Source organism: Acipenser ruthenus, chromosome 6, assembly GCF_902713425.1.
Source record: "Acipenser ruthenus chromosome 6, fAciRut3.2 maternal haplotype, whole genome shotgun sequence".
Lineage (NCBI taxonomy): Eukaryota > Metazoa > Chordata > Actinopteri > Acipenseriformes > Acipenseridae > Acipenser > Acipenser ruthenus.
The window spans coordinates 61611010-61635376 of record NC_081194.1 but is presented as its reverse complement, the minus strand read 5'-3'; the positions used below and the strand labels follow the sequence as shown (position 1 = coordinate 61635376).

General features: G+C 40.0%; 2 protein-coding genes across 2 annotated transcripts in view; one reads left to right on the top strand and one right to left on the bottom strand.

Annotated features, from left to right (window-relative positions):
• The window catches only part of LOC117410642 (inhibitor of Bruton tyrosine kinase-like), a 52232-nt gene extending 29454 nt beyond the window's left edge, over positions 1-22778 (bottom strand). Inside the window, exon 1 of the mRNA XM_059025638.1 lies at positions 22630-22778. The gene's annotated coding sequence lies outside the window, so the exon portion shown is untranslated. The remainder of the gene's footprint in view (positions 1-22629) is intronic.
• Positions 7076-10985, top strand: LOC117410947 (trophoblast glycoprotein-like). The gene is made up of 2 exons (XM_059025636.1): positions 7076-7146; positions 7272-10985. Exon 2 carries the CDS (start codon positions 7828-7830, stop codon positions 8989-8991), a length of 1164 nt encoding a protein of 387 aa, XP_058881619.1. The 5' UTR covers positions 7076-7146; positions 7272-7827; the 3' UTR covers positions 8992-10985.
• Positions 22779-24367: the final 1589 nt, after the last annotated feature.

Genomic DNA, 24367 nt, shown 5'->3' with positions numbered 1-24367 from the left:
TAATTAAGCCAATAATTGGTGCAAATAAGTTACTGAGAGCTTGGTTGAAATGAAAACCAGAAGACCCTATAGCTCTCCAGGACCATGGTTAGAGACCCCTGATCTAGAGGGTACAGCACTATTGCAGTTGCCATAGCTAATCCAGCGAGCTTCTCTAGTGCTGCCAGCATCAGGAATATGAAGCAGGGCAGATGGCGACGAGCAGGCGACCCCTGGCGACGGCGAGCAGGCGGTCCCAGGCGACGGCGAGCCGGCCTCTCCAGGCGGACCCTCGGGAGGCGACGGCAGCAGCGGACCCTCAGGAGGCGACGGCAGCAGTGGACCGGCACTCCCTATGTGGACGTGCTCCTGGCTGTCCCTCGGTCACTGGAGACTGGGGCAGCTCGCCTTCGGTCACTGGAGACTGGGGCAGCTCTCCCTCGGTCACTGGAGACTGGGGCAGCTCGCCTTTGGTCACTGGAGACTGGGGCAGCTCTCCCTGGGTCACTGGAGACTGGGGCGGCTCTCCCTCGGTCACTGGATACTGGGGCAGCTCTCCCTCGGTCACTGGAGACTGGAGCTGCTGTCCCTCGGTCACTGGAGACTGGCGCGGCTCTGGAGACGCTGGTTTACCCGTCTTGGGCTGTGAACGCTCAGACTCCTTCTCTCTGGGTGCTGGACTGTCTGACTCCCCCCCCTTTTGGACACTGGGGGAGCCCCTGGGCAGCGGGGCGTTGGGTGGGCACCAACGAAATCGCGAGCTCCCACTGGTTCAGCTCCCTTGACCTGCGTAGTGGCTACTCGCTGGTCAAGCTAGCCCCCGAGCGCCCCGTGGAGTGCATCCTCGGCCTGCGTGATCTATCTGGACGCATCCATTGCCAAGCTGAGGGAGGTGCTGGACCGCATCCTCTTCCAGGGCCCCAGCCACACTCTATCCGGCAGTGAAAATGCGGAGGGGGGGAGCGGGTCTCCTGACCACCCCCCCCCCCCCTTCCTCCTGGCCGGCAGCTCCCCTTTATGGGGCTCCAGCCACACTATCTCCTGCAGCGAAACTGCTGCGAGGGGAGCTGGTACCCTGACTCCCCCCCGCCTTCTTCATGGCTAGCAGTTCCCATTTTTGGGGCTACGGTCACATGATTTCCTGCTGCAATGCAGGACTGGCACAGACCCCAGGTGAAGCAGAGCTGGCAGCGACCCCAGGCAAAGCAGAGCTAGCAGCGACCCGAGGGGAAGCAGAGCCGGCAGCGACCCCAGGCGAAGCAGAGTCGGCAGCAACCCCAGGTGAAGCATTTTCTCCTCTCTCTTTCTCTCTCCCTCTCTCTCTGCTTGGTGGTAGACATTCGGTCGCACCAGTGTCAGGGGACCTCCTCGACGCTGATGGGGACGTGGAAGAAGTCCCCTACCGTCATTCTTCTCACTACTGTTGCTGGGCTCGGTAGGGTGCGGAGGTGCTGTCAGCTGCTTTTGGGGGAGCATGGCCTCCCTCCCCAGCTGTGCTGTTGGACCCCTGGGGTTCTGGGATCGGGCCCACGATCTCCCACCTATGCAAGCCCGGAGTCATTTCCCAGCGTCTGACTTAGTTCTTTTACCTGTGGCAGGGAGACTGCTGCTGGGCATTGCACCTGCAAATGTCCCGGCCGTCCGCAGTTCCAACAGACACAGACTTCCTGGAGCCAGGGCAGTGCAGGCGTGTCATTTTCGGTACTGCTCTCACAGGCCTGATGTTTGGCTTGATGCTGGCCTCTCCTCTGCTGTCAACTCTTCCCACTCCTGTGTCAGGCAAGGTGCAGCTTGTAAGGTCTGGAGACACTGTAGCCGCTGGTGTTGCCACAGTTCCCCGGTCCCGAGTGTTTCTGTAAGCTCTGAGGCTCTCCCGTTCTAGCTCCGACGTGAGTTTCAGTTTAGCCCCTCCGGGTCAACAAGGCCCCCGAAGCAGCATGTGAGGGCTTCACTCAGCACCACATAGCTCATCAGGCTTCTGGGGGAAGGTTCTACAGCACCAGCTCTGCGCACCTCTTTGCACTTCGGTCGGGTGGCTTGCCTTCTCTGCTTCATTCCAGCCATGCAGAATATTCTAAATTCAACAATTGTTGTCTACACTCATGGAAAACATATACATGTTGTAAACCTTGCTAGGATTTCATATACCAAATGTGATATATTCAATAAGAAACCAGCAAATACTGTAAGTGTTCTAATTTCTAACTCTTGCTGGTCACCAGTTAATCAACAGGGGGTAGTAGGGGGTTGTGTTCTCTGATGCCACATTTTCATCTGGCACTGGGACTGACTTGAAAGTGATTTGCAATAAGACCTGTTTATTTACATCAGCATCAGACTGAGATCAAATCAATTTCAATAATGGGACTCCCTCAGCCCCAGTTAAGACTGTGGGCTGGCAGAACTCGATCTCTCCAATTGCGCTTATGGTGAAGTTACCTAATGAGCGTCCAATGCACTGAATGCAAGAGGCAGGTTTTATCTCTCCGACTGCATATATATATATATGGTAAAAGAATCACCCTCACCGCGGTTCGTTGCCCCTTTAAAAACACCGACCCAACACACAGAAATTGATTTTTGAAAGCGCGGTTGCGTTATTTTTAATGAAAATACAAAAACAAAATAAACAAAACAAACACCTAGCTCTTCTTTGAGCAATAACTAAAACAAAACAGGAACCTGAACTAAAAACAGGACAGCTAAGCTGTTTACCTGTAACAAAAACAAAACAAACAGAACAGCACACACAGAAAAGGATACACTCTACCTTTCCCCTTTCAAATTACAGCTGTACCCACACAACAGCACAGTCGGGCTTCTACCCTCTTCAGCAGCCGCCAAGAGCAGACTGACTGTTCTCCTTATAAACCCTGCACCTGGCTCTAATTTTCAATAATAGCCAGGACCGCAATTTTCAAATAGTGCCACAGATTCTCAATGGGATTGAGATCAGGACTTTGACTGGGCCACTGTAGGACATTCACCTTTTTGTTCTTGAGCCACACCAATGTTGCTTTGGCCTTGTGCTTGGGATCATTGTCTTACTGAAAGGTGAATTTCCTCCCAAGCTTCAGTTTTTTAGCGGACTGAAGCAAGTTCCCTTGCAGTATTTCCCTGTATTCTGTTCCATCCATTCTTCCTTCAATTTTAACAAGATGTCCAGTCCCTGCTAATGAGAAGCATCCCCACAGCATGATGCTGCCGCCACCATACTTCACTGTAGGGATGGTGTGTCTTGAGGCATGGGCAGTGTTAGGTTTGTGTAACACATAGCGCTTTGAGTTTTGGCAAAAAAGCTCTATCTTGGTCTCATCTGACCACAAAACCTTTTCCCACATCGCAGCTGGGTCACTCTCATGCTTTCGGGCAAACTCCAGACGTGCTTACAGATGGTACTTTTTGAGTAACGGCTTCTTTCTTGCCACCCTCCCACACAGGCCAGTGTAATGCAGAGCTCTTGATATGGTTGACTGGTGCACCATTATTCTGTAGCTCCTTCAAAGTGATTGTTGGCCTCTCTGTGGCTTCTCTCACAAGTCTCCTTCTTATTTGAGTGCTGAGTTTTGAGGGACGGCCTTTTCTTGGCAGTGCCTGGGTGGTGTGATGCAGCTTCCACTTCCTGATTATTGATCCAACTGTGCTCACTGGGATATCCAAACACTTGGATATTATTTTGTACCCTTTCCCTAATCTATGCATTTGTATTACTTTATCTCTAACTTCTGTAGAATGCTCTTTGGTCTTCATTTTCCTTCAGATTCACAGCCTGACCAATGATCCTTCAACAGTGGGGTTTTTATCCAGAAAATGTGACAGCAACTTTAATGGTTCACAGGTGGAGGCCAATGGTAAGGTCATTGTGTCCTCGTTAGGGCAATTTCTTTCATCGGTGTAAACTGGGAGCTTCCACAGCACAGGGGTTGAATACTTATGCAAGCAAGATATTTCAGTTTTTTATTTTTCTTAAAAATATTTCCCAACATAAAACCAATGTCACCTTACAATAATTGATTTTGAGTTTGAGTAAAATATCAACCAGAATGAAATTTCAATGTACCATTTGTAATTCAGTAATATGAGAGAATTGGTCAGGGGTCTGAATACTTTTGCAAGGCACTATATATATATATATAACAATCAGGTAAATGTTGGAGGTTGGATGAATTCATTAATAAATTGCCATCATACAAAAACAATGGTGATATTTCACCTTTGAGTAATGTCCAGTTGCAGATTAGACTGTTGGATTGTAGACCGCAGATGGAACCAACAACACCCGCAGTTTGATATTGGAATGAAATGAGATTAAGTCGAGACTAATGGCTATCCAATTTTGAATATTGAAAAGCGATTCATATTATTTTGTACAAATGATTTTTTTTATGAATATAAATAGTATATTCACCCACAAGTAGCAGTCTTTAATTTAATTAAAATGTTATGAAAAAATCTATATACCCCCCCCCCCAGCCTCATTTCCATGTTATTCTCACTCACTAATGCTTAGTGTTGTATCTGAAAAATAAATAAATAAATAAACATTCACCACAAATATCCAGGGATAATTTAAGATAAGAAATTACCTTGGCTAATATTAATTAATATTGTACACTAGGAGGAGCTGTTTTTTATGTTTTTATACATACTGTAGCACAAGAGACACATATTTATGAACAGATTTATGAACAGAAAAACACTGTACAAAAATACCTTATCTACCATATAGTGCAGGTAATAATTCTGTTTTTTTCATGAATATAAATCCTCTTTCATTTCGTATTTCAACTTGAATTGTCGCTCTGTGTATGTACGTCATTTCACAGTAAATATAATTTGCCTTTTTACTACCAGAATTTTGTGATTTCCTCAACATAAGTTAAGCTTTCGAAAATTAGTCCCTGAGGACACAACGCCTGAACCTTGAAACCTCTTCAGGGAACTAATTATCCCAGGGTGATTGAATCATGCATTGTAAACCACATGTTTACTGCCATAATATCTGGGCAATCTGGGCTTGTTTGTCTAAATCTTTTTTGTAGGTTCACTGCTTTATGACCAGCAGACGCTCAAGCATGAACATACTTTAGATACTTAAAAATATGTGGTTATAGTATACTAAGGACTGATTTGCTTTAGCAGAAGAATACAGAATGTGACTTTGGTTACATCTACAAAACAGAAATATTTAGAAGATTGGTTTGTTTGTGTGAATTTGTTAGCATTTTTTGATTTTGTGAAAATTATAATACAAATACAAATAAATTAAAAGGTTTCTGATGTTGCCATGGGACACTACTTTTTTCTTAAGGGAGTGATAATGATAACCAATGAATAACAAAAAGCTATTTTGCATTTATTTTATGGAAATCAGCCTTTTTCATTTACAGATCATTTATAATTAGCAAATTATGCAGAACAAAATGAATTGAAAAGTGTTCCATATAATCTGTTAAAACCAAATTGAGAATTTGACCCAGTTATGTATGGTTCTGACCCAACATGTAGAATTAATAATAAATTAGTTTTATATAGTGCCTTTCATAGTGGTTACCACAAAGCGCTTTACAGAGGTAGGCTGTGAACTGTGAGTTATATGCAGAGTCACTTACAATAAGACATTGATTTAACACCTCATCTGCAGGATGGTGCACAAGGAGGTTAAGTAACTTGCTCAGAGTCACACAGTGAGTCAGTCAGTGGCAGAGGTGGAATTTGAACCGGTGGCCTTCTGGTTATAAGCGCTGGACTTTAACCACTAGACCACACTGCCTTGGCTTAAACCATGCTACAAAGTGAGGCCGTTTTGATTTTGGCTCAGGGGAAATCTACATGATAATTGCTGGTGGTCCTGGATCAATAATTGAGAAAGCATAATCCAATATGTACTTTGTCAACTTGTGTGTCCACAGGGTATTATATAACTCATGAAAAGAGACAGAGTGACAGAATTGCAACACTGTTTAGTTTGTAATATTGAGTCCTACCCACAAAGCTCTAACAGAGTTATTAAAGTCTGCAGTGCGCTGTAATGTTTATTTTGCTATCACTTTTGTTTGTGCATCGAAAACAATTAAAATAAACACTAAAATGTGTTTATAATCTGTTCCAATAGTTTTATGATTAAATATTAAATGTTTGGTTTTCCATTAATACAATACTTAGTTTTAATGAAACTGTTCTATACTGCTGTTTAAAGCAGTCAACAACATACTAGTGCAGAACAGTAGCCAGTATTATATATTTTATGTACATTTCAGTAATCTGAAGGGCTTGGGCAAGATAATGGTATCTGATTTCCAATAAAATGTAAATAATACTAATATCTTGTGCTCTTGGTCAGATTGCATTGGGAAATGCAAATATTTTTCAGTTATACATTTTCACTACATCCTTAAATAATGTTTTTGTATGAGTCTAGTTTGATTTATTCAATAAAGATTATGCAGGAACATAGCTCAGATCAGAGGAGCAGCCCCGGAATCCAGCTCAAAGCACAGACAATATGAAAATAAGGTTTGAGGACAAGAATTAGAGCCATGTTTATTCCAATGCAGTGTGTAAACATGCATTATTTATATGTAATAATAATAAAATAGTCCCAACATACACAGCAGTGTTGTAAATGGTGTATGATCCCTTACAATTTACAACACCACTCACTTAGCACACACTAGTTCTGTCTCTATCCTTAGCCTTTCATTTTTAACAGTTATTACTCCAAGATAATTGATCATTCATAGTAAACATAGGAGGAAGTGCTTGCTTGTAATTTGCACAACTGTGGTGCAAATAGCCTTTTCAAACAGAACCATTTGAATCACAAGTTCTAAAACGGTTGGTACATTTAAGAACATTCAAAACTTATTTTTATTATTTTCTACGGTACTGTAATATAATTTGAAATAAAACTCAATTGATAACGTTACAGTTACAATAAGGAGAGCCATTGGTATTGTATGATGGATACAATTCCATAGAATAAAAGCAGTTGTGAAATTCTCCCAAACGGTTTGATTTACAAAGCGTTTTTAAACACCCCCTTTCCGGAGAAGTGGTATATCCCAGAGAGTAATTTACCGTGGGGCTCTCCATAGGCAGACTCATTTCCAACTAAACTGAGGAGTGAGAGGCATTTATCGAAAAAAAGGGAGTTCTGTGGAAAACGTAAAACAGATAGCACGCTTTATGAACTTTACAAAACATATGCTCATTTACTCACGCTTTGTCAGATATGGTTAAACAGTAGAAGCGTTTAAATCTGGTGTTGTTGTTTGTTTGTTTTTTTGCAGAGTTTCAGAGATTTTTCCTGAAAAATATATTACGATGGGAAGCTAGGACTCGAGATCAAAGAAGCATTGTAACTGGAGACCGCCAGAGAAACTCACCTTACTCAGAACGCTTCCTGAGAAGAGAGGATTTGGATCAGACGCATATTTGTGAGCGTGCTTATTTCTTTAAACGACTTTTAATTGTTTATTTATATCACTGATGTACATGTATGTTTTAATTGTACATCTGGGGGATGAGTTGGAACAGAAGAAAGTTTTACGGCAAATTTGAGAAGTGGGATCATTTGATCACGTTGAAAGATTACTTTATTTTATATGTGTAATTAATATAGAAAAACAGAAGAAAAACTTACGCCAGCGACATTTTTTTTTCCAAGACATTTTTTAGTTCTTCTTGTAAAATCTAATTTGGGAAAGAAGGCGTTCCAACACATATTACTCCCATTGATCTATCTGTCATCTGTTGATGTATTTATTTCAAAAACTTTAATATCGGATCTCTCTTACTTTAGGATCTCTCTTGTGAAAACGGGGTTGTGTTAAGCAACTAAAGAAAATGTTAGTTGCCGGTCCTTTATTTTATATTAAAACCAGGCCGCCTTATCATAAGAAACTAAATCATTTCCAAACTGGTTTAGTTATTTTTGTCCATGTTTTGGTGTTTGCACAGGCAACAACTTGCCCTCAAAACTGTGAGTGTTCTGGGCTTGGCAGAACTGTAATTGTGAAATGCGTCAACAAGGACTTGAATGCTATTCCCCAACCGTTACCTTTAAATGTCAAGACTCTCTTTATAACGGGGAATGACATCCCTCACCTCAAACATGATGCATTCCCACAGTCCCTGGACCAGCTAACTAACCTGAACCTAAGTAGAAATAAGATAGAGGTCATTGACCCGTTTGTCTTCACCAAAATGCCAAGCCTGAAACAACTTGATCTGAGCAATAACAGGATTTACAAATTCAGTCCCAAAGGTTTCAGTACCAACAACGTATTGCAAGAATTAAATCTAAGCAGCACCCTATTCAATAACTCCTTCATAGAGGAAATATCAGCTTTGGTTCGGAACGAGACTCTAGTAAACCTGGTGAGGTTGGAATTATCAGGTAATGGTCTGATGTATCTCCCTGAGGATATGTTTACAAGCTTACCAAATCTGAAGACACTTGCCTTAAGAAACAATTCCATTGTTAACTTGAAAAATGGGACTTTTAAAAATCTAAGACTTAAGAGTTTGGACATGAGAGAGAACTCCCTGAAAGAACTCTCAAATGCCACCCTGGATGACTTTGACCTCCAACCAGACATCTCTATCCAGCTGGCGGATAATGCTTGGGTTTGTGATTGTAATATTGAAGATCTCCTCGTTTGGCTTGGGAGATCGGACGCTGTGTTGGACAAAGGAGAACTGTCCTGCGCTTTCCCAGACAGCTTGAGGGACACACGGCTCCTTGAAGTGAACATCTCGGAGCTGCACTGCCCTTTCTGTAAAGACATGAAAAGCGTTTTGCAAACTTCTTATGTCTTTCTGGGAATTGTGCTGGCACTGATCGGAGTGATTTTCCTCCTGGTTTTGTACCTGAATAGAAAAGGAATAAAGAAGTGGATTTATAACATCCGAGATGCGTGCCGAGATCACATGGAAGGGTACCATTACAGATATGAAATTAGCACAGACCCACGGTTAACCAACCTCAGTTTGAATCCTGAAGTTTGAAAGTAATTATAATTGACAGGCACATTGACTTGTTATAGCTATGCATGACATCCTCTCACTAAAAATAGGCTTAAGTCTGTGCTTGCCCTTTTCCATAGAAACCAGACTTTGCAACAGTAATAACTTTATGTGTTCCTGCTAGGAATTTGCCATCATGCACCCTAATGATGTGATGTTCATTGATGTGTTTTGTCGTTCTTTTGATATTGTGCAATGCTGCATGGTGAGAGACTTACAATACTGCGGGGCCTTAGCAAGGATATTGAACTGTACATTCTATTTGAAGATGCATTTTCTCCTACAACACTTGCAATGATTTACAGATTTTCATACTACTTCTAAATATAGTATTAATGTGTCATTATAATAAATACAGTAAGCCTATGCTGTGTAACATATAGCACATTTACGGTTTATACATATCTACATGTTATTATTCCCTTTGCAAAGTTGAATGTTTAAATTGGTTATCTTGGTGGTCCAGTGGTTAGAGAAAGGGGCTTGTTACCAGGAGGTTCCCAGTTTAAATCCCAGCTCAGCCACTGACTCACTGTGTGTGACCCTGAGCAAGTCACTTAACCACCTTGTGCTCCGTCTTCGGATGAGATGTCAAACTGAGGTCCTGTTGTAAGCATAGTTCACCCCCTAATCTCTGTAAGTTACTTTGGATAAAAGTGTCAGCTAAATGACTAAATAATAATAATAACCTTAAGTAATACTTTTTCTTCCATGTTTTTTCTTTTGAGAAAAAAAGGTAATGCTGTTTATAAAGTACTGTGCATGTCATAACATTTGTTTTTTCAAGTTTGTGGTTTGCGTCCTTGAAACAATTCAGACTTTTTTAAAGAGCTTACAGTTAAAAAGACTGTAAGCAGATTGTAGCACAAGAGTAGAGAAGGTTTTCTTACTTCATCAAAATAAACTAACAAATACTGGGAAGAAATTTCACTTTTGGGATTACCTGTTTGTGCTTTACAGTCTTGCTTTTCCTCTGAAACTAAAACTGTAAAATGTAATGAAAGAGATTACTGTATGTGGCTCCAAGCATACAACAAACTGGGTTACAGGTGTTAGCCTTAGTGTTTGATTTAAACAGTAGCAAGGCTACTTTTACATGCTTATGTAGTCTCAATACATAGGCTATAAGGTGTAGTGTTAAGGTAAGAGCTAGCAACGACACCATATTTAGAGAGCTTCTCATAATGGGTTTTCTGATTCAATACAAACATGTAAAATATGTTTTAAACATTTAAAACAGTTATTCTTAAAGTTTAAGAAAAAAACAATCTAAAGGTCTCTCTTGTTGCACACGTTTTGTGAAACACAGACGCCTGTGGGACTGGCATGTTTCTGATAATGTTTAAGACAAAATTATAATCTATAAAATTTAGCTTATGTTTAAATATTTAAAATACATTTACACCATTGCTTATATTTGAGTTTTTTAATAAGCTGTTCAGAGGCACGTATCCTGTAGAATCAATCGTAATCCCTACTAATATGTGGTCTGCCTGTAATAAGCACAATATGTTACTGGAGGGATAGAACCCAAAGGAACCTCTTGAGACCGCATGGTGCCTATGGAATGTGTTTTGTTTTGTATTGTATCCTGTATCGGGGGTGCACGAGGATAATAGACACTGTACTGAAGGTGCTTTGCTTTTATTTATTTTTTTAACCAGTGAAACAAAAGCATGTTTTAAAGAAAGTTATGTGCAAATAAACAAGAATGACCATTACAAACGTTGAAATGTGTAATGTGTAAACCTTAAAATACAATGGAAGTGGAAAATCGCTGAACAGAATTACATTTTGCATGAGTTACTAAGACTGGTACTAAGCAGAAACAGCAATACAGAATTAAACAATACACAGTAAGTATTGTATATTAGGCAGGCAAGAAAATACATTTACTAAAAAGGTAAGTGGTAAATCCTTTAAATTGGTAGCCACCACCGGTGTAACTTTTCAAAATAAATAAAGGTTTGATTTTTGTTTGTTTGTTTTATTCACACTTGCCTTTTTCTTTGAATTTCAGGTTCAAAGATGTTGGCCACATACTTGTATTTATAGTTTATCAGCACCCCACACAGCTGTGCCTTTACCAGGTGACCCCCCACAACTTTCTTAGTCCAGTCATGAGAACACCCTTACAAAAGTTTACCACAGTGAATTTGCCTTGTAATTTAGCTGTTTTCACATGGTTATGCTTTTAGTATGCTTTACCATACATCACTGGGCTTTACCATTTTTTGAACATGCATTAAATTACAGTCATAATATTGCTTGATAATGTTCAAATCGACTGTTACACTTAAATCAGGTCTGTTACTAATTACATGTCCTTCAGCGACATTAGTGTTTGTGTTTTCTCAATGATTTCATTATAATATTTAGAGAGGAAAGTGAGAAGTAAAAAAGCTGAAAAGTGGCAAGAATCTGGTATCCACGGCCGCATTTGATTTTTTGCTCAGGAACCCAAATTGAATGAAGTTAAGATTCAGATTACACCTGAAATTAGAATGTATAACAAATAATAAGTGAACTTTAGCTGCTGGTTTCACAAACCCAGAGATGCCAATACTTGAGAGTGAACAAAACAGCACCTGCCAAGCAAAATTAGGTACATTTAATTTATTTATTTATTTATTTATTTATTTATTTATTTATTTATTTTTGACAAGTCAGGACATAGGGTCTGTGAAACTTGATGCAAGTATCCAGTCAAATAAAGTCAGGGTAAAATATATATTTAGTTTCAAGTGAAATCTATTTTTTCTTACATGTGCACAAGGGCTGAAATACATGTTGTACAGCATGTATTTTCTTTTAATGTTCTTGTTCCTTTGGTTCTCAAATGCACCTTGTTTACATCAGAAAGTCACTCCCTTTTAATTGTTAAAGGTCAAAAAAGAACTATGTACACTTTCAATTGTTTTTGTTAATTTCTATTTTTGTGGCACCTTCCTATCCTTCCTGTTTTTTGAGCTTTAATAATAATTCAATTCAATTTTATTTTTATATAGCCCCTTTTGCAACAGGTCGCCACAAAGTGCTTTACAAAGGCAAAAACAATACATATTACTGAACAACAGTAAGCATTTAAAAAAAAAAAAAACAATAAAAACAAAACAGACTATATAAACTGTATTATAAAAATGTGACTTTAATCTAGATAAAAACTAAATAAATAAATAAACAGTGGGAACAATATGGGGGCAAGAGGATAGCGGTTCATCTGGATGAAATTGCCAGGCTATAGAAATGGGTTTTTAGTCTAGACTTGAAGACATTGACTGAAGGGGCTTCTCTAATTGTGATGGGTAATTTGTTACATAATTTAGGTGCCATATAACTAAAAGATCTACCACCTGAAGTTTTTTTTCTGAATAATAGGTACAGACAGTAGGCCAGCATCCAGTGATTGGAGTGGGTGACTGGGGACATAGGGTTCCAAAAGATCTTTAAGGTATGAAGGTGCAAGACAATTTAAAGCCTTATTAGTTAGCAGCAACACCTTAAAATCTATTCTGAAACTAACCGGTAGCCAATGCAAAGATGCCAGCACCGGGGTGATATGCTCTCGCCTCTTGACCCGAGTTAAAGTTCTAGCTGCAGCATTTTGTACAAGTTGAAGGTGAGAAATAATGTTGTGGTTAGTCCCAATGAAAAGACCATTGCAATAGTCAATCCTAGAGGATATAAAAACATGCATTAATCTCTCTGCATTCTGCCTGGAAAGAATACCTTTCAGTCTTGCAATATTTCTTAAATGAAAAAGGAAATTTTTGTGACATTTTTAATCTGTGCTTCGAAAGAAAGTTCTGTATCAAATATAACACCTAGGTTTTTTACTTCTGCCCTAAAATCTGTACAGAGTCCATCAGATAAAACATCAATCAAATGTGTGTCTTCTCTGAGGCCCCAGTATCATCACTTCTGTTTTGTCTGAATTTAACATTAAAAAGTTATTAAACTGTCAGCAAGACAGGTATTCAAAATGTTAGCAGCAGATACATAGTCCTGTTTGAGGGACAAGTAAAGCTGAGTATCATCAGCATAACAGTGGAAACTAACTCCATGTCTACGAATAACGTCACCCAAGGGTAACGTATAAGAGAAAATAAAATTGGGCCAAGAATTGAACCCTGAGGGACCCCACAAGTAACCTCTGATAAAAAGGAGGTCTCCTCTTCAATTTTTATAAACTGAAATCTGTTTGAGAGATAGGACAGGAACCAAGACAAGACAGTACCTGACAATCCCACCAAATGTTCAAGACGATCAATTAAAAGAGAGTGATCAATGGTGTCAAAAGCTGCACTTAAATCAAGTAAAACAAGAACCGAAGGTGAGCCCAAGTCAGAGGACAGCAGAACATCATTCACTACTCAGGTTAGTGCTGTCTCAATACTATGATAAGGCCACCCTTACTCATATCATCAACACTGTTGCCCCGCTTACAACCAGAACCGTCAAGAAAGATCGAAGCTGCCCATGGCACACCCTCGAACTTCAAGTGCTTAAATCAGCCTGCCGCAAGCTTGAGCGCAAGTGGAGGTCGTCTGGACTAACAGTTCACAGAGATCTGGACCAGTAATCTGGGTGTGTATATAATATATAAAACAACAAATGCTACAGATTAAGGACCATGTGCTAACAATTACTACATCTCAAACATATGGTTCACATATATTATTATTATTTATTAGCAGACGTCCTTATCCAGGGCGACTTACAATTGTTACAAGATATCACATTATTTTTTACATACAATTATCCATTTATACAGTTGGGTTTTTACTGAAGCAATCTAGGTAAAGTACCTTGCTCAAGGGTACAGCGGCAGTGTCCCCCACCTGGGATTGAACCCCCGGTCAAGTCCGGAGCCCTAACCACTACTGCACACTGCTGCCAACAGCCCCTATATGGTCGGGACAGTCCCGATTTCCAAACAAATGTCTCACGTCCCGATGCATTGGAAGAAAGTCCCGATATTTACCCATAGAAAAAAAAAAATCATTAATTCTGCACAGTAGAGTTAGTGAGTGAAAACCACACGCTGTGCTCTTTCCAAATGTTGACAAGTATGAGTTAATGTCTATGATAAGTATTGTAGCGATCTTGGTTCCCGCAGGCAGTCGCATTACACAAGGCGAGGCAATCCACACACAGGCGGAGGGCGGGCGCGAACCCAGGACCTCTCGCACTAAAGCATAGCGCCGATACCGCTGTACAAAAAGAAGCGGCTCCCTTGCAAGGAGCGTATATCGGGCTTATGTCTTTGTGTGTGATTACGTCACCTACCAGTCCTGCTGCTGCCTTCCCCCGTGCACGCTACAGTATCATATTTAATAAATGCAATCTTACATTTTCATTCCAGGTGGTTTTTAATCAGTGACGTACATTTTCCCCATACCGATGTGCACAGCATAATTTAAACTTTTGATTAAAACTTTGAGAAGCCAGACATAAACAGAAAAGTGCTTTGCATGATTCCTGCCTCTTCACTTTCACTGGACTGCATTAGCTTTACAATAATAGATACCCTATTCGTGTCCCCAAGGAAAAGTGACGTCAGAAATCTGTCTGAACTCTTTAAAGTTGAAATATACCTTTCAAACCTATAAAAGCAGTCATTGAGCCCACAGAGGGAAACGAATCTTTAGATTGGGAAGGCTGGGGACCTATACACACACACACACACACACATATATATATATATATATATATATATATATATATATATATATATATATATATATAGTGGTGTAGTTCTATATTTAGAAGTGAGGGGTCGCTACCCCCCCCCCCCTTCTCTGCTTTCTCAACCCTACCACGCCACTCAACAGAACCGCAGTTTATCACTAATACTTACAGTATTTGAAAGGGCTAACAAGTTTTCCAATTCATTACAAATTCAGACAATCAGGTATTGAGGTGTGATTGTAAAGCAACTAGAATTACAGATATTATAAATAAATAAACTTATACTGTACATATTTTCACAACCAGTTTCATACACTAATACACACATGATTAAAATGCTGTCATTATTATTATTATTATTATTATTATTATTATTATTATTATTATTATTATTATTATTATTATTATTATTATCATTAATAATACTGTACTATGCGTAACAATCCCCCACTCCACCTTCTCGAGTCGTATATTGAATGGTTTGGTCCACAATCAGCTCGTCTCACTATTGCAGCCGCTTAGGAGTGAATGAAACCGAGGTTTTGAAACAGAAGTGCGTCCGTTTGCAAAAAAAAAGATGTGTAAGGCCGCGATTGAGTTTTATCTTTTAACTAAATATGTAGCTTATTTTATCAACGTTATTTCTTATATATGGGTCTAAAAATAAGAACTGGTCCAATTATTACATCTAATTGTAAAACCACCTCAGCACAGTGTTAATACAGCTTCCCGCCACATCTTTTTTTTTCATTATTTATCTGTCAAGGGTTTCTTTCGGTTATTGTATTCTTTGCTTATTTGTATGGGTTATACACATGCATATCTATCTCCATATAGGAGCAAAACAGTTCAATATTATACACGTGAAGTACGGAAGAGGTGCTGTCCGTGCCCGAGAAGTGCGGGAGCGGCGCTCCCCCGCGACCCACCCGCACTACACCCCTGTATATATGTGTGCGTGTGCGTGTGGATATAGACTCCTATTCACAAAGCTTTAACTCATGAGATTTTTTTAAAAGGTACCCATGTTTTCATTGTTTATATACAGTTTACTATTCATTATTTTCTGCTTTGTGTATTGTGAAGTTAAGAAATTAAAAACCATAACATCGCATTTCCCTACTTTTGTCCTTTTAATATCAACCCTAACTGATGAATTTAACTAAGTTTTTTTTTTTGCAAAGAATTTCCTTTTTGAGAATATACAGCATATAAAGCCTGTATATTCTGTTATAGAGCACAACAAGTTAATCTGACTATATTTGTAAACTTGATTAAACACGTCACAGATGTATATGTGTTCTTCTTCACCTATTCAAAAGTGTTTAGCGGTCTTAGCCCCGCCCCCCTGGAAAATGGTCCTCCGGGACTATTTTTCATAGACCAGCCTATGAAAAATGGTTCCCCCAGTCTATTCTTCATAGATTGAATGAAATCTATACTTTTGCAGGATGAATTACATTTTAAGCACGCATATTGAAAATAAATAAATAAATAAATAAATAAATAGTACAACTATATATTTGAGTTTAAAACATTAAAAAGGCCTGAAACAGAAAGATGGTTTAACAGGTAAATGTAATCGGCTACTTGATGCATTTTGTAATACAGGATTATCACAAAATGAAAGAGACCGAGCGTGTGCTTACATAAGGTTCAGTTAATAGCTGCTTCTACAACAAAAAAGGTAATACAATCGATAGGTACCTTTGTGTCGTTACCAATCCCCCTCGCCCCACAATGTTATAAAAAAATAAATAAAAAATAAAATGTTAGTAATTTTAATGCAGAATTTATACGGATAAAGTAATGCAATATAACAGCTATGTCAAATATTACTATGTACTTATAGTACCGTAAAATTTAAAAATAATGACCGGTGTAGTATATAATTCAGTTCCCCGTGAAATAGGGTTTCCCTTGTTTTCTGAATATAACAGTCACATTATAGGCAATACAGTGTTTATAGGTGCTGTTTATTTAGAAAACGTCGGTATTACATTTCAACTTAAAAAGGCATTATGTTTTATGTTAAGTGGTTTATCTTTGCTTAATCATTAAAAGTGTATGGAGTTCGCCGAAGCTTAACATGAATGACAAGCTCAGCGAATATCCGCGGAAGATTCAAAATCGCCGGGAACCGCTTTGATTAAATGAGCAGGGCGCGTGCTGTGACAGGCGAAAGGTTGTTTAGCGCATGCGCACAACAAACGGGGGCACTGAATTTCACGGGGAACTGAATTTGATGCTACACCGGGTCTCAAATAATTGCGTGTCTCTATACGCGTGGGGTCAGCTGGCAAATATTGTAAATGAACGCCGTGTCTCTGTCATTGCCATTAAAGCTGAGGAGCTTGAGCGTAATGAACTGTTAGTAAGTGACAGCGATGAAAGTGACTCTCAGGATTAATAAATAATAACCATAACATGTAATTTAAGGTAGGTCTACGTGTAATGCATATGTTTTTTACTGCAGTTATTAAAAGTTTTGATAATTTTAAGCGTGCTGAAAGTAGGCCCGATACAAACCTCTTGGTGTATTTTAACGCGTTTTATTAATTATTATTATTATTATTATTATTATTATTATTATTATTATTATTATTATTATTAACAATGGTAAATCTAAATCCGTTTTTAAATACAAATCCGTACTTCTTGTTCATTTTCCAATGTTTTGCATACCGTATCCTTGTTAACCAGTGCATATATAAAGACCGTAATACTTTCGCTTTATACTTGAGGGTGTACAATACAATTCAATTTTGTTATAAAACAAAACTTTAGTTCCCACTAACACACAACCTTTTAACAAAGTTGCTGGAATGATTAAATTGAGTTTCGATGTTGCCACAAGGTGTGTAGCGGCTTCTCAATGACCGCATGAAGCATGTGAAGCTAGAGATCTAATATAAAAGCCCGTCTCAAATACGCGCCGGGTCTGCTGCTGGCAAATATTGTAAATAAACGCCGGAGGCCAGTTTTACGGTATACTTGTTATTTAAAGTTTAATGTGAACAACAACAATACCTCGAGGCTCTACAATTACCAGCGGTGACCACTTTTCATGGGGTGATCTATGAAAAATAGTACAGGGGGACCAATTTTCGCATGACACCGGCGCTACGATTTACTGTCCCCCACCCCCGTAGCACAACGTAAAGAAAACCTTTTGAAAATAAACACATCAGCAATAAAATCTGAATCGGTCAAAAAAGCATAAGCCACAATGATTCCCTTTTGATTAGGCAGCTGTACTTCTTAAACAGATAAATGCCATATCTGATAAATACTAAATCGAATCACTTGATTAAAGGAAATACAGCTAACAGAATGATTCTAATAAATCTTACCTAATATGAATGTTCCTAAATGTAAGACACACATGGTAATGTGTATTTCATTGTTTTGGATAGTTTGAGGTATTCAACCTATTCATCATTTTTTATGAAAAGCATAAACTTAAAAACAGGAAAATGTAAGACCTATTAATTAACGGTAATTCATATTAGATAAAATGTATGATTTATTTAGCTTAATTAAAACAAAGTCTTTGATAATACTAAAACAAATCAAACCAATACACAAATGTTGTGACAGAACTGCCTGCTTTCGTGTGCTTTATTTAGTTTACAACCTGTATCTAACAGCTGTTTGCTGAAGGGCATCAGAGCAAATTGTAGGGCTTTCCAAATTAATACAGCAACTGATGACAAAAGGATGTGCGGCACACATGGCAATCAAGGGTTTCTGTGTTCACTTTCGGAACAGGTGGAGAATGTTTCTGGTCTTATGTTTCCAGGGAGACAGTCTCAATCCTATTGCTGTTGCCTTGTTTTGAACAAGACTCTTCAGAGTTCCATTAATGAGTTTATACAGTAAATTGTGGTCACGCATCATGGAGCAGGTGTAATTATAAGCTGCACAAAAGAGGAGAATAGGATGAGAATAATATTGATGGCTGGAGTGTTCCTGACACTTGGCTGTGGGAAGCTTGAATAGAACCCCTTTTGTTTTATTGAAACAGTGCAGCTGTAGTAGCATGGGATTTGTAATCCATTGAAAAATTAAATTGAAAGGGGTGGTCATTTATTAAGACTGATAATTAAAGTATAAATTCAGATTAGTAGGGGGACTGACTCACACAATTTATAATAAATGAACCTCCTGTATAAGGGTTCATGGTTTTTCTAATGCGAATTGGGAACTTACTTACTTAAAGGCTGTAAAATAGTGTAACTACATGCATTTGAGTTTATATATATATATATATATATATATATATATATATATATATATATATATATATATATATATATATACTGTATATATATATACATTACATAGTCACATTGCCAAAATAATTGTCTTAATTAGATAAAGTATATTATTTCAAGACAGTTTTTTTAAATAATATTGCAAAAAGCACAAATTTCTTCAATAAAATGTATTAGTTGGTGTCAGGTAAGAAATGAGTCATCATTTTAATATTTAAGAACATATTTGTTTCTTATTAAAAGAAAAAACAGTTTTGAAATAAACTTTTTCTAAATAAGAAAATTATTTTTGGCAGGGCCTGATTCAAGATAAACCAGCAAGGCATTAAAACTGTTCTTTAGCAATACCTTTCCTCCATGGTATCTTCCTCCTATCCTTATAAAGGATTTTGTGGATAGAAACCTATAACAAAGACAGGCTACGGAATGGCACATATAGTGATAAGACTCTTAGGAGTCTTAAGACTTGGTCATTGTAAAACATTAGTGATTTGTGTAATAATGGTGGAAACAGAAGCACCTACAAACCAAGTTACTACCATTAACACTGGGATCGAAACAGACTTGCAACAGGGAGATACATCTTTTAAATATTGCAAACATATAACAAATAAAAATGGAGTTGTGGGACAGGCCAGAATATATAATAAATATACAAGGACAAAAGATACACTGCCCTGCTTAGAAAATGTTAAAAGTGGGTGTGAGTGAGATACTGGTAATGTACGCAGTGTTGTCTGCAGTACATCATTGCTCTGGCAGTTGGTTTGAAGAGCACATCAGGGACTGGCCTGCCCAATCAGCAGATCTCATGCCAATTGAGTCACTGACAGGATGAACTTAAACACTGTGACCTTGTGTGACAGAGAGAAAGGATTTGAACTGTAAATCTCCCTCCCGACCAGAAAGGGCGCTGTGTAAGGTTGGTGGTAGGCTTCCTCCTAGATGGACCGCTTTGACGGTAGGCGGAAACCAGAAGATGACCATAGGGAGTGTGTAGTTGCATGTACCTGAAAGGACTCTATCGCAATCAGCTGCGGGGCGGCCCTCTAGTGGAGAAACCATGGCGACAGGTTGATTGCAGGGAGGAGTTTCTGGGTACAAAGGGGAAGCACCTACATCAGTACTCCACCTTGCGTTGAGTAAAACACAGCCGGAGTATACTATTATTATTTGTTTATTTAGCAGACGCCTTTATCCAAGGTGACTTACAGAGACTAGGGTGTGTGAACTATGCATCAGCTGCAGTCACAATTACATCTCACCCAAAAGACGGAGCACAAGGAGGTTAAGTGACTTAACAATGAGTCAGTGGCTGAGGGGATTTGAACCGGGGACCTCCTAGTTACAGGCCCTTTAACCACTGGACCACACAGCCTCCATATGTGCGTTTGTTATTGTCTGTCTTGTGTCTTTTGTAGAGGAGTGAGAGTCGGGAGCTGCAGCCACGGAGCCAGCACAAACCCCAGAGCACGTCCCTCAGCACAGCACAGCACAGCACCAAGCACTCACCACGATCCCTGGAAGGAAGGAGCAGAGTTTCGTGCATGGAGGATTGTGGTTGAGGAGTGTTTTTCTTTTGTTTATCAGGACTGAAACCTGCCGTGTTTCTCCCCGATACCATAGCCGGTAGAAGGGCGGATTGTTATTGTTTGGGACTTTTAAAATAAAACACAGACATTTTGGGAGAATCCTGTCTGGACATTGTGTTTGTTGCACCGCACCACTCGCATCCTGTCACACGTTGTGACCTAAACTCATTTTTCAACTTACTTTACAGCTTATTTTTACAGCCTACTGTATGATCCTCCACCCTATTTCCTCAGGACAGTGTTGATAGTTTCTGAGAGCATCTATTTTCCTAAAATGTGGTGTGCTTGTTTCTCTAGCTATATTTGCATTCCGTTTTGAGGAGTTGGTCACTAGAACCTGCTATCAAGATTATTTTGTGAACATAGAGAACATATGTGCAATAATATTAACACATTAAATTCACTTTCCCACAGCAGGTTTGGATTCCTAGATCCTGAGGCTGGGGTGAGCAGCAGATACCTTTCCAGTGGCATCACTTACTATCTATGCAATCAAACTGCTTGAGTGGAGCCACAGGATCACTTGTAAAAAAAAAAAAAGCTTGTCTGAGGTGGAATGGAAAAACTCTTAATCATGTCGTCTGTCACACTGCTGTATGCAATGGAAACCCTTGCTGCATCTGCACTTGAGACGTCATGAAGGCTAATGCCGCGCTTGTTTAGATTTTATACCTTGAAGGGGTCAGGTTTTTTTTTTTGACAGAGCTCGTTATATTTAATATTATTTTCATCTTAAATGGTGAACTTTTACACATCAACTATTACTCATTCAACTGTTTTTCTAATTTGTTTCTTATAAAATGTGTGTATTTTAGAGCTAGCTGCTCGATTCGACTAACTGGATGCTGAAATCTACTAGGCATAAACTAAACTAGGCAACAGCATCGACCTGTCTCCACACTTAACAAAATATGTCGACAAACACAATATCTGTAACTTAACACCATCTTAGTGGCTTTTTATCCATCTGTTTCCTGAATCACTTTTAAAAGCTACCCACAATTAAAGTTTGTTCCAGTTTAACCCTTTGCTTACCCCCATTAAAAAAGGTATTTGGGCTCTATATTGGATAGTTATAGGATCTATTGATATAGCAGTGGACTGGCCTGAAAGAAAGCTGAAGACCAGCGTAGCCATTGTAAGGTTGATTAAGAGAAGTGCTGCTGGGGGTCTACTTACAAGTTACTGGAGGTCTGCTGTGAGTGCACAAAATCACCCAGTTGTTCGCATAAGATACATAAATCCCATCAATTGTTTAGACTCTCTGCCTCTCAAATCCCTGGCCTCTCATTAGTGCCAACTGTAATGGTAGTTTTTGTGATGTGGATACTTAAAGGTCGAATCACTGAGCCCCCAGCTCATCTTTTATCACAGCTTTAAATTGGAGGCGTTGGAAGACTTAAAAAGCGTTACTGAAAGTGACTGGTTGAGTTGTACCAGGTACTGGGAAGTCACTACCACATGATAACATATATACACTGTACTATAACATAAAACTGCAGCAGGAGGATACATGGAGCAAACACTGACTGAGAACACACCATTATGTCAAGATCCTGAGATAATTATCTTGTGATGTCAAATTGTCAACAAAATCTTGCCCCCATGTCCTCAATAAACCAAATGTAACATCATCACAATGGAAAGAAAGAAAATAAATGACATTTGAAGTTTTTGACCGTCCATAATAATTTTTTTATGTAATTAATTACAAAGTGTATTAATAAAATGAGACAATTGTGGTTTAAATACCCTTTCAGAACCAATATAATTTAAACTATCCTGACTTTCATCCCATCATTGCTTTGTTTTCAAAATGACTCCCCTTCCCTTTTTTCACCTCGACAGTAGTAGAGGGGTGTCACTAGTTGGCATCATGCCTCTTTATGTTAGTTATTGATGGCATTCCCTTGGGATATATTACACATAAACAATCAAATCATTGTTCTAATGTCAAATTTTAAAGCAGTCCTGTATGGACTGCAGGATGTGTCTCCATTTGTCACCTTTGCGTTCTTTTGGGTAAGGGAGGAAAACTGGATGGGTAAAATTCAACTCACGTGCTTCGGTGTCCCCTACTGGTCAGACATCTGATTAGGTGAGCAGGAGACTAGCCAGGGTGGATCTTGTGTTTAGGCACTTCAAGGCAAGATTAGTTGCTAATATTCCGCAGGTAAAAAGAGGCTATTGGCTTGATGATGGGAACAAAGATCTTTGCAGACATGTAGTGGGATGTGATCTGTGAAGAAACAAAAAAACACGTGTTACCGCACCATAAGAACTAGTCCAATATAGCGGACAGACCTAGCCATGATGGAGTGGACTGACAATCACAGTCTTCACCAGCTTGATGCTGCTGGTCCAGTGTCATGGCCATCATCAAGAACATGGCTGACACAGGATACTTTAACCTCAGCAACCAGATGGCATACACTGTGCAGTCCCTGTTTCACATAGACAGAATCGTTTCTAGATGCTTCTCTGGTGAGGTGGATCACAGAACTTTAGGTTACTTACCGTAACCCTGGTTCCCTGAAAGAAAAGACAACCACCAGCGACATTATGTATGGGATATGCCTGCCCATTGAGTAGGTATTGCTGAGCTCTTTATATCAGAGCTGCTGGTAGGCCCCTTCCTGGGATGATGCACTCGGTCCCACCCACCGAGGGATTAAAACCGTCGTACTGAGGAAGCCATGTCTCTTTTTCCATCGAACCCGTGAGGGTGACCGATGTGACTTCGCGGGGTTAGGGTTAGCGGTGTGATCTTACACCCTCAAGGACCCTCGTGCCTAACGAAGGCAGGGCAGGATCTACCACATGAAGGTGGTAGAACCTGGAGAAGTTATGCGGTGTAGCCCAGCTAGCCGCAGTATAAATATTGGACAGCGGTAAAGCGTACAAAAACGCTTTGGGCCATTCTTGCAGTAGGGCGTCGACGCAGAGTGGACCGCCTAAGCGATGGAGGGAGTACCACAGGAGGCAGTGTGTTGTCTCCGCCAAGGCGAAGAGATGGACCTGCGCCTTCCCGAATCATTCCCAAATACGCTCCACCACCTGAGGGTGGAGTCGCCACTCTGACGGAAGAAGACCGTCCGCTGTCCTTCTGGATTAACACATGTGTACCTCGCAGCACTGGGAGGAAGTGGTGGCCTGGGACGGTGGCCCTGGAACTGCCTCCTGGGACGCTGGTGTTTGGGCTGGCCATGTCCTGCGTTTCCTCTGCCTGTTGGGAGGGGCCGGTTGTTCGCTGCTTGTGTGCCCTGTAGGCGATTCCTTAGGTCACCCAGTGGAGCCATGGGAACTGGAACTGCCCTGGTGACAGTCCAACCCAGCGGTTCGACCCAGGGAAGCTGACACCCTGGGATCCTTTAAGATGCTGCTTGATGAGATTCTGGGATCAATAAGCTACTAACAACCAAAAAAGCAATATGGGTCAAATGGCCTCCTCTCGTTTGTAAACTTTCTTATGTTCTTATGTTCTTATGACCTACCCCATGCAGGAGTGCAGGGGGGGAGCAACACGGCCACCTGCCAGGACGCCTTGTATTCCCAGTGGGATCTCTGCAGGATCTCCTCCACGGCTGGCCCAAATGTATGTCCTGGTGATATCGGCGTGACCTTATCCGCATCGAGAACTCTGGCTTGCGACAGCCATAGCTGTCTGCAAGCCACAACTAAGCAAGCCAGGCTCTGGCCAAGAGCTTGCCATTGTAGACCGGAGATCTGTAGAAGCGTGCTAGATAGGAGGCGTAGTTCAGTGGCTACCAGCTCAGGGAGCGGTGTCTCGCACAGGAT

Bases quoted from the DNA above. Each gene is read 5' to 3' on its own strand.
- LOC117410947 (XM_059025636.1), top strand. From the start codon at position 7,828: ATGTTAGTTGCCGGTCCTTTATTTTATATTAAAACCAGGCCGCCTTAT.